The sequence below is a fragment of the Anabrus simplex genome, chromosome 1 (assembly GCF_040414725.1).
Source record: "Anabrus simplex isolate iqAnaSimp1 chromosome 1, ASM4041472v1, whole genome shotgun sequence".
In the NCBI taxonomy this organism is placed as follows: domain Eukaryota; kingdom Metazoa; phylum Arthropoda; class Insecta; order Orthoptera; family Tettigoniidae; genus Anabrus; species Anabrus simplex.
Window position 1 is genome coordinate 1222036591 of NC_090265.1, and position 17210 is coordinate 1222053800.

A 17210-nucleotide genomic window follows, 5' to 3' on the forward strand; every position below is an offset into this window, starting at 1 on the left:
CTAATCAAAATTAACTTTCAGCCTATTAGGTCATGATCTGTACATACCTCTTAATCAAGAGGTTTTGTGGGTTCAGATCCCACTGATGTCTGGTTGGCCAGTTTTGTTCAGTACTTAACATCTCTTCAACACGTACTGTATGGTATGTACAGATCATGATCTAATAGGTTGAAAGTTAAGTTTGATTACAATGCAGTCATGAAAATTCAATATTCATATACTTAAGTTGTGATTATTCCATATTAAAGTATTATTAACCTCAGTTAGCTGAATTATTGCTTACAGAATTGTTGAATCTGTAGACTGGAATTATTCTATCTTAACCTACAACATTGGACTACGGTTTGCACAAGTCTTTTATATTGTCATTGTAGTGAATGTGCATTTTAATTTACACTCATTTTTAGTCTGTTCATTGTACATTTGAGTCCTATATTAGTGGTGGTGGACCTAAAAGCAGTTGCTTCAAGTTCCATTGTGTAAATAGATGGTCTTGTTTATTACATTTATTTGGTATTTTTTGACAGGTATCTCGCCATGAACGACGAGCATCTCAACTTCAGGCTCTGAATGAGATGCCCCTTTACCCAACCGAAGATATCATTTGGAATGAGAACATTGTGCCAACAGAATACTTCTCTGGTGAAGGCTGCTTGGCTCTGCCTAAGCTAAATTTGCAATTCCTCACTCTACACGACTACTTATTACGCAACTTCAATCTCTTCCGTCTTGAATCTACTTGTAAGTAAAAATATGTTTTCTGGAGGTACCTTGACTTTCATGCAGTAAGTATGATACAAAAGTGAGCATTAGGATTGATTGTCATATAGATAAAACAAACCTGGAGCAGGTGGATCATTTCAAGTACTTACAATGTGTCTGCAGTGAGCTGCCAGTTGCAGTCAATGGAGTTCTGTAAGAAGGAACAAAATTTTAGATTGGTCTGTTTTTAGACCAACTCAGCTGAAGTGGGGGTTGGAAGTTGGGTGGACTGCAGATATCATAAGTTGGAAGCAACAGAAAGTAACGAGGATGATGATTGGTGGGACATTGGTTGGAGGTATTCACAATGAGGGGATAAAGGCTCAGTTAGGAATAAATGTTGGATGAAGCTGTGCTTATGAACTGGTTCAGGTGGTGGAGTTAAGTTGTGAGTAGGAGAATAATGGACTCGGCCATGGAGAGTAAGAGGAGCATAGGGAGACCAGGGCATTGATGGATAGAATCGGTTTAATGATGTATTAATACGAGATGTGGAACTAAAAGAGGTCACAGAGCTAGTTAGTTATGAAAACAGGATTGTGGAGGTGCTAGTTAGATAATTCATAGAAGTTTGCAGACTGAATGCTGTAAAGCAGATCAGTCTATATTGGAGATGTATCTTCCTCTTCTTCTTCCTGATATGTTTCTGCTTATGCAGGTTATTCATGGAGATGTATGTGAGGATGATTTGTTAATTTCAATATTGTTAGGCACTTAAAGAAATCATTGTCCTTTTTACCTCACTGATTCACCTCTTATTGCAATATGGTGAGAGAGAGAATCTGCCGTAGAGTTGTTCTTTGACAGTCTTGTCCAGGCATTTTGTAACTTCTGCTTATGGTGTCAAATTCCATGATAGTGATGGCAGCAGCAGCAGCAATCCCAACAGAACAGGCCACACATATATTCAATAAACCATAAGTTAAACCTTGCTGATCAAGAGAGTCTGAAGCTCTTAGAAGTATGAAAGGTTTTGAATTATGTGTAGGTAAATACTGTTATGTTTGAAACTAAGGAAAACTCTCTCTTTAGATATGTGTGATAACAGGCAACACTGATGTTAGCAATATTCACTACATTGCCATTCATGACCGGACACCTATAGGTACTGGCTTAACTGAAGTTGCTATGGTTTCATTATGACATAGGTCTGCCCTTTACTGCTATCATAGCCTCTATCCTTCTAAGAGGACTTCCTGCTAAGTTTTGATAGATGTCTGGAGGTATTTTCTTCCATTCTTCCTGCAATATGACGAACAGGTCTGTAGCCATTTTGGGGTCTGGATTTCAAGTGACACTGTAACTCATTCCAGAGCTCACTCATGGAATCTATGTGAAAACACCTCCTGATGAATAGTACATGTACTGGCATAGCTTCCAGATTCCAGTCGAAAGTCTGTGGCCACAGTTTGTTACGAAACTTGCCTCTTGGACTTCACCCACATTGAAGGCAAAAAAATTAGAAGATGAACCTAGATCATTTGGAATCAAGAGGACTCTAAAGACTTCTCCTTTTGAGAAGTATTTGGTGGGCCTGGCCTCTGGATGACCTCAAGTGGTTCAGTTTTAGTTTTAGTTGTGAGAGAGAGAGAATTAAATTGAATTGAATTGAATTGAATTGAATTGAATTGAATTTATTGATAATGATGATATACATGCCACTGAGGCTGAAAAGCCCCTTTATGTAGCGTCTACTTATAACACAATACAAGTTTATGAATATACTAACTACATTTTATAATATTAAAATATCAAATTAAACATTAAACTTAAAAATTAAAATACAGATACCAATTCCAATAAAGTTAAAACATAAATCATATAAGAAGTAATAAAGCATATCATTCGATTTTTTAATATTTTAGGCTACAAGAATCTCAGGAATATAAAATACAGAAACAATTTTCTTAGAAATATACATATTTCTTATTATTAGACACAAGAATACCTGATCTCAGCCCCTTGCGTACTCCTCCAGTAAGATACATGTTAAGGACTGCTTTAGTTGGGTGCAGTTCCTGTCATTTGCGAAACGGTGAAGGTTAAAGACATTGAAGATACGGGATGCAGTGCAAACAAAAGATTTGTTAAATTTAGTGGTACGATGAAGGGGTATTCGAAGGGTAGTTTTTGTAAACCTATTATCTCTGTTATGTACTGACTCCATAGATTTAAATGCATTATATAGGTAGGGTGGGGTCTTCAGTTTGAGAATTTTGTGCGTAGCAACGGCTACTGAGATTTCCTGTCGTTCATGGAGTTTCAACCATTGCAGCTGAATGTAATAGGGTGTTATGTGTTCATCACGCCTGGCATTTGTCACGTAACAAACACATGCGTTTTGCACCCTCTGTAGTTGTATGTTCAAAGTTTCAGATAAGTCGTTGTATATGACTGATCCATAGTCAATTATGGGGAATATAAGACTTTGAACAAGTAGTTTCCGCATAAAAGGTGGTGTACATGACACATTACGTTTCAAAATATGCATGGATGACACAACTTTTCTGATCACATTTGACGTATGATCAGACCAGGATAGGGTTCTGTCGAAAATGAGTCCTAGATTGTTAACGGTGTCACTATAATGGATATCTGAATCTAGAATTTTTATTGGTGGGAGGGATTTGAGGTCAACAGTTTTCAGGAGTTTTGAGTAACCTATGCAAATAAGCTGGGTCTTAGCCACATTTAATTGGAGGTTATGATTTGCGCTCCATTCGATCAATCGAGAGATATCATGGTTGAAATGCATTATACAAGAAGGTGCGTTAGTGGGACTGAAGTGGAAGTAAGCTTGTAAGTCATCAGCATACATGTGAAAAGTACTAAGTTACTTTTAAAGACTTCAGAAATGTCATTAATATAAATAGAAAAGCATAAAGGACCGAGGACTGATCCTTGTGGTACGCCACAGTTTACTGATTCCCAGATAGAGGATCGTCCGTCAACAAACATAACTCTTTGTGATCTACTTGATAGATATGATTCAAATCAAGATAGAGCACTCTGCAAGAAACCAATTGCCTTCAACTTTGCAAGAAACAACTCATGATTAACAGAGTCAAATGCCTTAGAGAAATCAAAGAGACATAAGATAGTAAGCTGTCTCTTATCGATGGCCGCGCGTATATCGTCCGTAACTCTCAGCAGAGCCGTAGTAGTACTGTGGCCTTTCTTGAAGCCAGATTGGTAGGGATTTGGGATGTGATATTTAGACAGATATTCACATATCTGCTCATGAACAATTCTTTCTAATGCCTTACTAAGTGCACAGAGGATATTGATAGGCCTAAAATCACTACAGACTGTTGGGATTTTCTTTTTGGGCACAGGACGTACATTGGCACGCTTCCATTCTGAGGGATACACTCCATTCTGTAGAGAGAAGTTAAATAAATGCACAAGGGCAGGAAGAAATATGTCAATGCAATTAGAAATCATGGATATTGAGATATTATCTGGACCTTTAGCTTTAGTTCGAATTGATCTGACTGCTTTTTCTACCTGTGAAGGGTGTACGTACATGAAATAGAATTTATCTCTGTTACTTGGAGTGACAGATCTATAATGTTTGGTAGTTTCTGATACTTTCGGAGAGTTGAAGTTAGAGACTGATGCCATATAATATTCACTTAATTCGGATGGAGTAACAGGCATCTGGCTATCTTGAGATTGACTGACTCCAATACCAAGTGATTTTGCAGCACGCCAAGAAGCTGAGGTGCTCTTACAGTTACGGAAGATGTTGTACGTATACTTCACTTTAGCGTTTCTAATGACTTGTTTTGTCTCATTACGCAAGACCCTGAATTGCTCGTAATCATCTGGAAGTTTTGTTTTAATAAATTTCTTCCTAGCTCTGTCCCGATTACTTATCAATTCCTTAATACGCTTATTGAACCATGGTGTTGACTGGTGTTTTACAAGAATTCTTTTTGGGGGCGCATGCTTGTCATAAAGAAAAAGTACAAAGCTGTTGAAGAGAGAGACTTTTTGATCTATGTCATTAGACTGGAAAAACACATTCCAGGGTAGTAATTCAGCGTTAGCACGAAACTTGTTTACGTCAAATTTACTGAAGTCTCGAACAAGAATTGTTTTCGGAATTTGTTTTGGCGTGGATAAATTGAATACAGCATATAGCAAATCATGACCAGAAAAACCGGCAGCTGGTTCCTGTCCGTATTCTACTACCAACTCATTGCAGTTGGATGAGATTATGTCAAGAGTGCTATCGGAAGTGGCAGTATGAAAGGTTGGATTGAATGGAAGGCAGTCGAGGTTACAAGCGTTGAGCACATCGCGTATGTTATTGCTTTCAAACGTCCCAGTTCCGAAACGAGCATTAACATCTCCCACAACGAATGCATATTTATAATTCATAACATGAGAATACATATCGTTCAAGAATGTATCCATGAACCCTACTTTTGGTGGACGATATATACAAGCGAAAAGAATTTTAGTGTCTGAAAGGGCTATATCAATTATTATGTACTCAGGTTTCTTATTGTACTCTCCAGGAGATTTGCTAAGTACACTACATTTTATGCTGTTCTTCAAGTAAACTGCAACACCACCAGCGGCTCTGTTTATTCTGTCATTACGGAAAATATTATACCCATTGAGACAGACGGCAGAATCTGGTACTGAAGGTTTGAGAAATGTTTCACTTACTGCAATAATATCAAACGAACTCTTGCCAAAAATGTGCCGGAACTCAGATATATGGGAGGAGTCAACAAGAGACTGAGAATTGATATGAATGACCTTAAGATTTCTTGTGTTTCTCACACTAACACCGTGTAGTAAGTCAGATAAGACACACTCATTACTTGTCATGAGTACAATATAGTACAAAAGGTTAAACACAATAGACAAATAACAGATCGTTCAAGAAGTATGATGTTTTTAGTAGCCTATATCAATATAAGAATAATTTAAGGATTTGGAAATTATGTGATGAAGTGAAATAAAAAAGTGTAGAAAATGTGTATAAAATCAATCGTGTTAGCAATTATTTCTAAATGTAAAAGAAATTATAACTAATATACTACACTAAATAGAATGGTTGCGAAAGAGAAACTTTTGAATTGTTAGCCTCACCAGAATTATCTTTACTTCTCGTCCAAGGTAATTCCAGTAATCAAGTGATGCACAGGAATACGAATTATCGCTCCGCATCATTTCAGTGGAGCTGGGTAGCGTTTCTTCAGTTCCTCGAGGTCCCGTTCCGTCTTCACTCGATGTTTCACATCACCAACGCGCACCATTATGACACCATCCATAGTCCACACTGAATTTAGTCCGAAATGGCTTACAGCACGTTTGAGAATGTCAGTACGGGTCTTAGTTAGGTCCTCCCGTATGGTTATACCACTATTCTTTAACAGCCTCTTTGATTTGAAGACTGCATTTTGGTAGGCGTATGAAACAAATTTCACAATGATGGGCCTGGTTTTGTTGTGACTTCTGGCACCAACTCTGTGCGAACGGTCGATCATCTCGGGATCAAGTGGAACATTGATCCGAGTGGCAATCTCCTGAATGCGCTTGTCCGTGTCTTCTCCTGAAGTTTCAGGTACTCCAAATATACGTAAACTGTTCCGACGTTGATAACTTTCCAACTCATCTGTCCTATCGTCTCACTGCCGTTGAAGATCAGTTATTGCCTCATCACGTTTGGTGAGTTCACATTTTAATTCTCTGATTACATCAGTATTAAAATCAATACTTTCTTTAAGTTTCTGTATGACCTTATCGGCTACTCTGTCTACAAGTTCGTCGAGGAGTGAACTGTTCTTAATGAGGTTATCCACCATTAGTGACACCGTAGTATCTATAACCTCCCTGCTTACGCTGGTTTGCAACGTGTCCGATCGGGTGCACTGATCATCGCAGCTCAAGATATTGGCAACGCTGTTCTGTAAATTTAGAGGACGGTTGATGTTCTTCACTTGTTCTCGCGTAGTTTCAGCAGTTGCCACATGAGAGCGTGGGCTGTCACTGTCTATGTCCTTGCCTTTAGAGAGTGGGGTGGCACTATTGCTCGCGGGCTGGGCGATACGGGCTTTAGCCTTCACTTGTTTACGTGAGTTACCCATTGTAATTCAAAAAAACTTTTACAAATTACTTACGAATCACGATACCTTCTTCCAAGTGAAGTACTTCTGCACATGCACAAGTTAAAGCACCACTGAATGTACACTTGATATATACTTAACACCGTCTTATAACACCTTCACAAAGATAAATACTGGAGAGGCTCACACTCGCGTCTATACCACCATATGTGAGAGAGAGAGAGAGAGAGAGAGAGAGAGAGTGTGAGTGTGTGTCTCTCTCTCTGTCTTTCACAGTCTACATGTGAGGATCAGTGCTGCGTGTGCATGTACTACTGTGAGTTCACAGTTTACTGGTTCAATGCAGCTGTGTAGTGCCATGAAGTATGTGTTCTGTTTGTGGAATTGATGGTATCATTCTGTTCTCTCTGTCATCAAGGAGTTGAGTCTCGCATCTCCAGCTGCTGTGGAGTGAATGTTTGTCTCTCTGGTATAGCGTGACAAAGTCTGTTGTGAGTGTTCAGACAGTGTATAACATACAGCATTGTGAGAGTGTATTGTGTGTGAGCTGTGCATGAAGTGGCTGTGATAGTGTTATTTGTGGCACTGACTTCGAGTATAAGTGACAATAGTGGAAGAGTGTGTGATGTGATTGTTGTAGTTTGTAAGTGATAGAGTGAATAACCAGTGTGACTGAGATTGTGAGAGTAGAGAGGTATTCTTCTTCTTCATCCATTCCCTTTTCCAGATTATCTCTGGGTAGGGTAGGGTACCAAAGCCCTCCACTTACTTGATCTTTCCACCACTCCTCTTCTAGTACTTTATTGCTGTCTACTCCTCTATATGCAGTACAATCCACAACAGAACTCCTCTATCTCATTCTAGGCCATCCCCTAGGCCTCTTTGCAGTCTCTGTATCCAAGAATGTTGTCTATGGTATCCTCTCTCCTGGCATTCTCATCATGTGTCCAAACCATTTTAGCTTTGCTATATCAATCTCTTCTTGAAGTTTACACATTCCCACGCTTCTCCTTTTTTCCTGATTTCGTATTTGATCTTGTTGTGTCTTTCCCTATGTGCTCCTCAAGAACCTTATTTCAGCTGCTTGTATCTTACTTTGGTTCTGCTTAGTTAACGTCCAGGCTGCTGAAGCATAGGTCAGTATAGGTTTATAATAGGACGAGTATAAAACCTTCTTGCACTTCATTGGCACATCCTTGTTCCATACAATGTCTCTCACACCCTGGTAGAAACTTGCAGACTGGTGTGTTCTTAAATCAATTTCTCCATCCAAATTTCTATCTTGTGACATCATGCTACCCAAATATTTAAAAATTTTCACTACTTCAAGAGGTTCATTTCTTATTTTTATCACTCCCCTAGATTTTCTGTTACCTCTCGTCATGATCAAAGTCTTGCTTTTCGCAGTACTAATCTTCATTCCAAAATTTCTTATCTCCTCATTCCGTAAAGAAGACATGTCAGGAGACATAGGATGAGCTGTGAAGATCAAGGAGCCTAACAGGGATAGTACAAACCAGGACTAAAGAAAAAAGTATTCCTTCCTTATGTGGCGGGTATAATTGACAGAATAGAGTGCATTCGTAGGAAGCACAATATAATTCCAGTTTTCACCATAGACCGGAAGCTCAAATCCGTGTTTCGACCAGTCATAGAAAAATCACCTCTTGAAACACTGGGGTGTCTATGAAGTTCCATGTGATTGTGGTTGCTCATACACTAGTGTCCTAAACTTAAGCATAATCACTAAACAAGGCCATACAACCTGATAGGAATGTCAGACGGATTGCTGAACAAACAGAAGCTTAATCACACACCATATGTCGCACAATTTGCCCCAAAAACAGTGTCAGAAAGGTTCTCATAGCTAAGGTACACCTTTGACAACAACTAACAAGACTTGGCAATGTCTTCCACAACAAAATATGCTGTTAACAGGGTGTAAGGTTACCCCTAACGCCCGCACATGCTTCGCAGCGACGTGACATGCTCTCTATCAGATGGTCCAAGAGCTCTTTTGGCAGTCGATCCCATTCCTCCGAAAGGGCAATGTGAAGGTCTTGGAGGGTCCTTGGTGGAGGCTGATGGGATGAAATTCGCCTCCCCAATGCATCCCAGGCATGTTCCATAGGATTCAGATCCGCAGACCTCGCTGACCAGTCCATGCGATGAATGTCTTCCCCAGCCAGAAATTCATCCACCGGAGCAGCACAGTGTGGTCGGGCATTATCGTCCATTAAGAGGAAGTCTGTACCAACCGCACCTCTGAAGAGTCGAACATGTGGTCTCAGTACCTCACCCTGTATCTCCGAGCGTTAACAGTATTCCTCGGACCACCCATGAAGATGTGCAGGTCCGTACGGCCATTCAACATGATGCTGCTCCACACCATGATGCCACCACCACCATACTGGTCCCGTTCCACGATGTTCCTGTGGTTGTATTGGCTACCCGGTTCTCTCCGGATTAATATGCAATGGAAATCGTTCTGCAGACTGAAGCAGGATTCATCTGTGAAGAGCGCATGCCTCCATTCATTCATGACCCAGTTTCGTTGTTGACGGCTCCACAGTAAACGGGCCCGTCTCTGTGCCGGAGTGAGCGGGACGCACACCGCTGGACGTTGGGCAAACAGCTCTTGCTGTTCTGAGCCTCCGATGCATAGTTTTGCCGGGGAACGGCAACCCCTGAGACAGCCGCAAGCTCCGCCGACAATTGTCTTGCCGGTGCACTCCGATTTCGTCGGGAGGTTAAGGCCAGATATTGGTCCTGCTGTGAGGTGGTTACCCTTGGTCGACCTGGTACTGGCCTATGATTAACATCTCCTGTGTCTCGAAATCATCTCCAAAGTCTGGAATTGATACTTTGTGGCACATTCAAGGATACAGCGACATCGGTCTGTGTCTGGCCTGCTTCCAGGCGGCTGAGTATTCTATCCTGCAAAACGGGGTCCAAATGATGTCATTGTGCCATTATGTTGTCATGTTCACCACGATGCTATACTCCGCACACTATAACAGGGCAAACATGACTGAGGGAATATGGGGTGCAGGCACTGACTGTGTTTACCTTGCGGTTACGTCGCTAGTCAAAGCAGGGAACACTCTTTTCCTGTACAGAGCGAACACGTAAGGTTGGTAGGTGCATATGTCGTGCGATTTGCGGTCTATTTCCTGTTGCCCTGCTTACTCGTAACTTATGTTTAACTTTTGGACACTAGTGTATATTGGCATGACAAAAGGGCTTGTTAGCACCAGAGTGAAAAAACACATCAGGTCAGTCAAGGATGTCTCCCTTTCATCTTCCACAGAAAATGCTATAAGCCAGTCTGCCATAGCAGACCACTTCTTCAGTACAGACCATGAAATCATCTTTGACCAGGCAAAGTGTCAACCTGCCTGTAAAAGACTTCTATGCTAGGCTTGTAAGGGTAGCTATAGAGATAGAGCTGCGCCCAAATAACATCAACAGGGAAGGCAGCTTCAAGTTTTCAAATATATGGAGACCTGTACTCCAGAAATACATGCATAACACCATCATGGCACAGCGCGATGTTCTCAAGAAACTGTTGTCAGAGGGCGGTGAATCAGCAACTTCCCTCCCAACCATCACAGCTCAGCACAATGATTCCTGAATCCAGTTAGCGGTGGGCCCATGGTTAGTATGGCTGTGACTTCCACGTTCCTTCAAAGAATTTCTTTGCTCACTGTCGGAGGCAGACCTTCACATGCCCTGGTGAAGGCCAATGTAATTTGGCGGCAAGTGCGGCTTTGTTTTATATATATATATATATATATATATATATAAAGTGCCTTTAATCCAGTTAGCATATTTATGTTTTTGTTTTAATACAATGAGCCACGTTCATTAACTTGTATTTACTTTCTTACTTGTAGATGAGATTCGACAGGACATTGAAGATGCAGTTAGTAGACTGAGTCCATGGTAAGTTATTTATCTTTTTCTAATGAAGACTGTTGCATTTAATTGCACATTGCCTTTCATAAATGAAGGAATTTGAGAGTTCTGAAGATTCATTAAATATAAACAATACCAGTATACAGTAGAATTCCATTAGTCCGGTGTCCAACAGTCCGGAACGCCCGATGGTCTGGCACCATTCCAGGATTTTAAAAATGTTATTATCTCTTAATAATGATCTCTCGTGAACAATTTGATGCATTATTTGTCGAAACCAATCGAAGTGTATTTTTTATTATATCAAAGTTAATTGTGCAAATGTATCTGATACAATCCATTTGTTATGCATTGACTTACTTAAATATCATAGGTTATAAACTTCATGTGAGAGTAGAAAGGTCTTCTTCTTCTTCTTCTTCTTCTTCTTCTTCTTCTTCTTCTTCTTCTTCTTCTTCTTCTTCTTCTTCTTCTTCTTCTTCTTCTTCTTCTTCTTCTTCTTCTTCTTCTTCTTCTTCTTCTTCTTCTTCTTCTTCTTCTTCCATTCCCTTTTCCAGATTATCTGGAAAATATCCAAAATATACCCCATCATTCAAAACAATTTAAGCAAATACAGCGGCTTAAGTGTACTAGAAATACAGGATTTCGTGTCTATGCTTAAGTTAGTTATCAGCAACAACTATTTCACTTTCGATAATGTTATTTATCAACAAGAAGGATTGGCTATGGGATCACCGGCCTCAGGTATCTTAGCTGAGATCTACCTGGATTTTTTTAGAACACACCAAAATTGATGATAATAATAACTTTAACAACATCCTTTTCTGGGCAAGATTCGTAGATGACACCATAGTAATTATGGATGAGAGCATTACAAATGCATCTACCACTCTCATTAATCTAAATAACATTGACCCACATATAAAATTCACATTTGAATCTGAAATTGAACAGAAAATAAATTTTCTAGACCTAACTATTACCAGACACCCAAGTTACTTAAGATATAAGATTTTCAGAAAACCCACCCAAACAGTCACCACAATCCGTCAAGATTCTTCACACCCCCAAATTCACAAACGAGCAGCATACAACAGCATGGTATACCGAGCCTTCAATGTTCCAATGTCTAAAAGAGACCTCAAAAATGAGTTGAACACTATTCGCCATATAGCTAAATCCAATGGATACAGCAGGTTCTTTATAGATAAAATAATCAATAAATATAAATACCGCCCTTCTACCACCTTGAAAAAAGATAAGAAAAACAACTCCTCTCTTTCTATCTTTAACTTCAACGAACAAATCTACCAAGTCACCAACATCTTCAAAAAGCATGATGTAAAAGTAGCTTTCAAAACTAAGAATAGGAATGCACAAAACTTACATAATGCCACATCCATAAACAAGTTCAATAGTTATTCAAAATCAGGAGTATACAGGATCACTTACAACAGTTGTAATTCTTCTTACGTCGGACAGACCGGGAGAAATTTTAAGATAAGGTACTCAGAACACGTCAGTGCCCTGAAATACAATAAATTTTCGGCTATAGGATAGCATATGCATGACTATAAGCACAAATTCACAGACATAAAACAAGATATGGAAATTCTCAAAATCATCAATAAAGGACCCCTCCTTAACATTACCGAAAGCTGCTTCATACATTTAGATCAATATTTCAACCCAAATCATAATCTTAATGAAATTTCAGAAAAAACCTAATATCCTTTTTGACCTTCTAATTCCCATTTTCAGCAATGTCAAACCAACAAATCATAATTCAGTTTTTCATAATATTCACAGCACATTTCCTCAACAGCCATCCTTTTTCCCACATCCTTCAGCCCCACCTTAATCCCCACCCCCACCCTCCCCCCTTTCCCCAACCCCCTCTCCTTCTGACCTTCCCCTCTCCTCTCCTTCCTTTTCTTTTGAATCTCACAACAGTTAGTCTGAAGCACACTCAACAATAGACCACACACCTCATGCTGTATTGAGAGGTAAGTCTCAAATAACCTATGCCATCTAACTAACACATTCTCACATTCAATTCATTAATTTAATTTTCTCTAATTTATCAGGTTAACTTCATGGGCACCGCAATGAATCGCAAAAATTTTATACCAGACACAATGTATCTGTGTTAACCACATCTTCATGTGCTGTCCTGACAATGTCCAACATCATTTTCAGCAAGATTTAACAAGCACCATGAGAGCATCTCATTTATTATTTTGATTGAGGATGAAACAACATCTAACAGTTCCCCGTCAGCTAGTGGTTATTTACAGCAGTGTCCAATGGATTACATATAGCTAACACCACACAAATAGATTTGATGACAAACTACAGGATCAACATTTAGGCCTACCAGTTCCCAGCAGTATTAGAACTAACAGTTCTGTCTATATAAATTAATACTTGAAATTATTCTCAATGATGAACATACTCAAGATGTTAGAACCTAGTTCATTTTCAGATTTATTCATAATTCCATCCCAGTTTTTAATGTCACTTTGTATATATTTGTTTTCATTTGTTTTATGTCAATTGTGTGCATGTACATTTGTTTAGTTATTAGGTGTTTTACATTAAGGCTGAAGATGACCAGCCCCGGCCAAAACTAGTCCCTAATTAATGTAATTTAGAATATTACATATTATAGTATTGAAAGGTGGACCATTACTACATTAATTTAATAATTACATTTTACTTAAATATATCTCTCTGGAAATACTTTGTATTCAGCCCAGAAGGCTGTGTGCTGTACTGAGTATTGGAAAGCCAACCATATGATAAAAAACTATTTCAAAAATTGAATGTATGGGCCACGTTCAAAAACAGATGGGAACATGCCTTCAAAAATTGAAGCGGACAGAAGGAAAAGAGAAGTTGTAGATGGAAAGACACTAAATGGTAAAGGAAGACTTGCAGATAAAAACATCGATGAACTCCGGCATTATTATGGAATGGCAAAAAGAAACAACACGTTTGAAAAGAGGAGTGTGTTATTATACTAACGATTCTGCTGATCAACATTTAACTGCAAAACGCTGTATCACGGCTGTTTTCGCTGTACGCCTTAACCTATATCGTAGTAAGAAGTACCGCCTGATAGTCCGGCATTTTCAGTAATCCGGCACCGGGCCGGTCCCGAATATGCCGGACTATCGGACTTCTACTGTACTTAGCAGCAAACAAATAGGTGAAGCAGTTAAACTGAAACTAGGATTTTAACATTTGTTTGTATGTTGACATTGCTTCAACAGTCATCACAAGAGATTATTAGCCAGATTAAATCACCTAAAAACTTATATTCACTAAATTGTAGGGGCATTAGCGTAGCATGAAACTACAGAACAGTTCAACTGCCGCATTGATTATTAGGCCATATTTAAGGTTAGAATATCTAATATGAGTCACAGACCCCACAAAGAGTGCCATTTATTTATAGGAAATTAGTACTTATCATAATCATCATCATCATCGGAAGTGGCCCAATTCCACTACTTAAAGTGTTGCAACAAGGAATCTTTTCCCTTTGCAAAAAACTAACGATCATGAAAATGTCTTTCAATAAATTAAACTTGAATATTGACAACAAATGGTTTATCTGCAGCATTCACAGAGTATCTTAGGCATCCATGACCTACTGTGGTGACGACATATGCGACTTCACTGACAATATATTTTTTATTTTTACACACTCTATACAAATCCACAGCATCTTTGGCAACAAAGGCCTATGGTAACGACTAATGTGACGTTGCTTCCGTCACATATTTTGTGGCGTTGCACAAATTTTTAGATAACCCCCAGCCATAAGACATATTCATGTTGCAAGCAATCATCCGCATTTTCCTTATCAATGTTATACACTGTTAAAAAAGTAAAAAACACAATGGTTCCACCTGATCGATACTGTGACATATCCACGTCAAAACAATGTTCGCTATGCAGGATTGTAAGTTGCCACTTTTCCAATTTATATACCTCTGTCTCACTGGTTTGTTACATTTAGTGCCAACCAACAAACTGTAATTACTTTACACAATGAAAAATATACATCAGAGCTTTGTGATAAATAAAGTTTAAACACAGTATTTTAAAATATATGGGGTGGTTCATGAAAAATGGGACAATATGCATCCTGTATATTTTTTGTTAGGACAATGGGACACTAGAGAAATAAGGGACAATCCCATAAAGAAAGGGACATCTGGTCACCTTACATTAGCCTCCCTTAATAGAAATATCACCCCAAAACATATTTGCTTTCTATCCTGACCTATGGACTAGAAGATGCAAACCTGATGAATAGAGACAGCATGTGGATGGGTATAAGCACTTATTTTGGCCAGGCATTCAGAAAATTAGGCTTAATAAAACCAGCTAAAAGAGGATAACTTAACAACTAAGAATCCCCAAAACATGGCCAGATGGAACCTAGGTAAGAAAGCCACTGTGGGAGTAAAAGGTAATTCAAGTTGTAGAGTACTGATTGTGATACTGGAGTCTTTGGGAGCGGCTTGTTTATATCCAGACAGCCTGCTGAAGGGACGTATTGATGTATGGTAATGATTTTATATAAATATATATCTTGGAAGTGTACTTGTTCTGGCAGTTATCAGGTTTTCTGTTTATTGAGACTAATGTTTTCATACACATTTTTTTCTGTCTTCTTTTTAATTTGTTTTATCACACGTATCACATATATCATTCCAATAAAGGAATTACATTGATATATCTGTGCTATGCCTCAAACTTGCGGATGTGGTCTTAGAAGAAGTAAGAGACAGACTAGTACCAACAGGTAGCTTATGTAAATAGAGTGAATATTGAAAATTTGAAGATACCGGTACCTACATTGCTCTGTTATGCTATATAAGCTATCATATGCTGGAAATTGAATTGAGAAGAGTAATTGCTTCACAGTGATTTTCTTCTGCATATTTTATCAAATGGTGTCCTTATATGCAGTGTTCCACATCTTGAAGAGAGATTGCCTGTTTTATTTTAAATTGCAGGATATACCAAGTTCTTTCGCTGAATGAGCCTTTCACTATCTCAAAGAGGATTTTCTTTGGTCTGGTATATGCAGATAAAGTTGTAAGACTTAATGTGCAGTAGTACTGGAAGTATATTTTGTCTTTGAATCCAAAATAACTGACTGCAGACACCATGTTAAGGTGACTGTTGTAGCTTATAATTAGCATTTTATAAAATAATGCTTATCCTACAGGAAAGCTGAAGATGGTAGCACATTTTTTGGAGGATGGGCACGAATGGCTCAACCTATCATCAACTTTGCGGTAGTGGAAGTTGCAAAGCCTAATATTGGTGAGTATGTTTTTATGAATCCATTTTCACATGTCATTTAGAATGTTAATTAAGACTGATGATCTTTATGCAACACATTGATGCTTATACTGGTATTAAAAAATAAGTATATATAACCCTTGCCATCTTTTTTGTTACTCGTGGTACTGAGACAGCAATATAAATGACATCAAAAGATTACATCATCTTGAAAATATTTTGTGATTAGGAAAAAGCAGTGTTGTTAGTCAACAAAGAAAGGATACTGGATATGTTTAATGAAAATATCTTCATGAAAAGATGTTGAGAAGGATATATTTATAGCACAGTCTAATATATACAGTCGCGAAGCTCTGATGATATTTTACATCCGATGCGACTACAGCGCTCCAAGCGGCGAGGTAGAGGCAACTTGCTAGCAGACAACAGGGAACGAATTACCACTACAGTCTAAAATGGTCATAACTTCTGAACCATTCATGCAAATAATGTCCTGATAAGGTTATTGTAATTCTTATGAACTATTGGAGGAGGTCAAACAATTTATTTCGATGAGGAGTTTGAGGATAATATCGAAATATTTATTTAATCTTAAAGAGTTATTTTTCTTTATTGCGGACTATAACAAAAAATCGCTTCTAGAGGGCAACCGGTTCGAAATAGGTATATACCATCGCAGACTTTTTTGTAGAGGTTTCTGTGCTCTACAATTCTTACGCTTACACTTGGGGTCTATCGTTGATGGTTCATGCAGCGTAAGCCAAGAAAGCAGGCGACCGACCAACATCGAACCTGCCAAGTTGGGCTAAGAAGGCCAGCGTTCTACCATGGTCGGTCGCTTGCTTTCTTGGCTTATGCTGCCTGAACCGTCAACGACAGACCCCAAGTGTAAGCGTATGAATTGTAGAGCATAAAAACCTCTGCAAAAAAGTCTGCGATGGTATATACCTATTTCAAACCAGCTGCCCTCTAGAAGTGATTTTATGTTCTAGTCCGCGGTAAAAAAACATAACTCCTTAAGATTAAATAAATATTTCGATGTTATCCTCGAATTCCTCATCGAAATAAATTGTTCGACCTCCTCCGCTATTTCATAAGGATTACAATAACCCTTCAAGA

The 17210-nt window shown here is 38.8% G+C and overlaps 1 protein-coding gene across 2 annotated transcripts in view; it reads left to right on the forward strand.

Moving 5' to 3' along the window:
* Positions 1-17210, forward strand: part of LOC136858203 (RNA helicase aquarius) — a 686829-nt gene that overhangs the window by 561510 nt on the left and 108109 nt on the right. For both annotated transcript variants that reach the window (XM_067137584.2, XM_067137585.2), the window contains exons 10-12: positions 528-741; positions 10745-10793; positions 16015-16112. In XM_067137584.2, coding sequence (XP_066993685.1) covers positions 528-741; positions 10745-10793; positions 16015-16112 — 361 coding nt within the window. The remainder of the gene's footprint in view (positions 1-527; positions 742-10744; positions 10794-16014; positions 16113-17210) is intronic.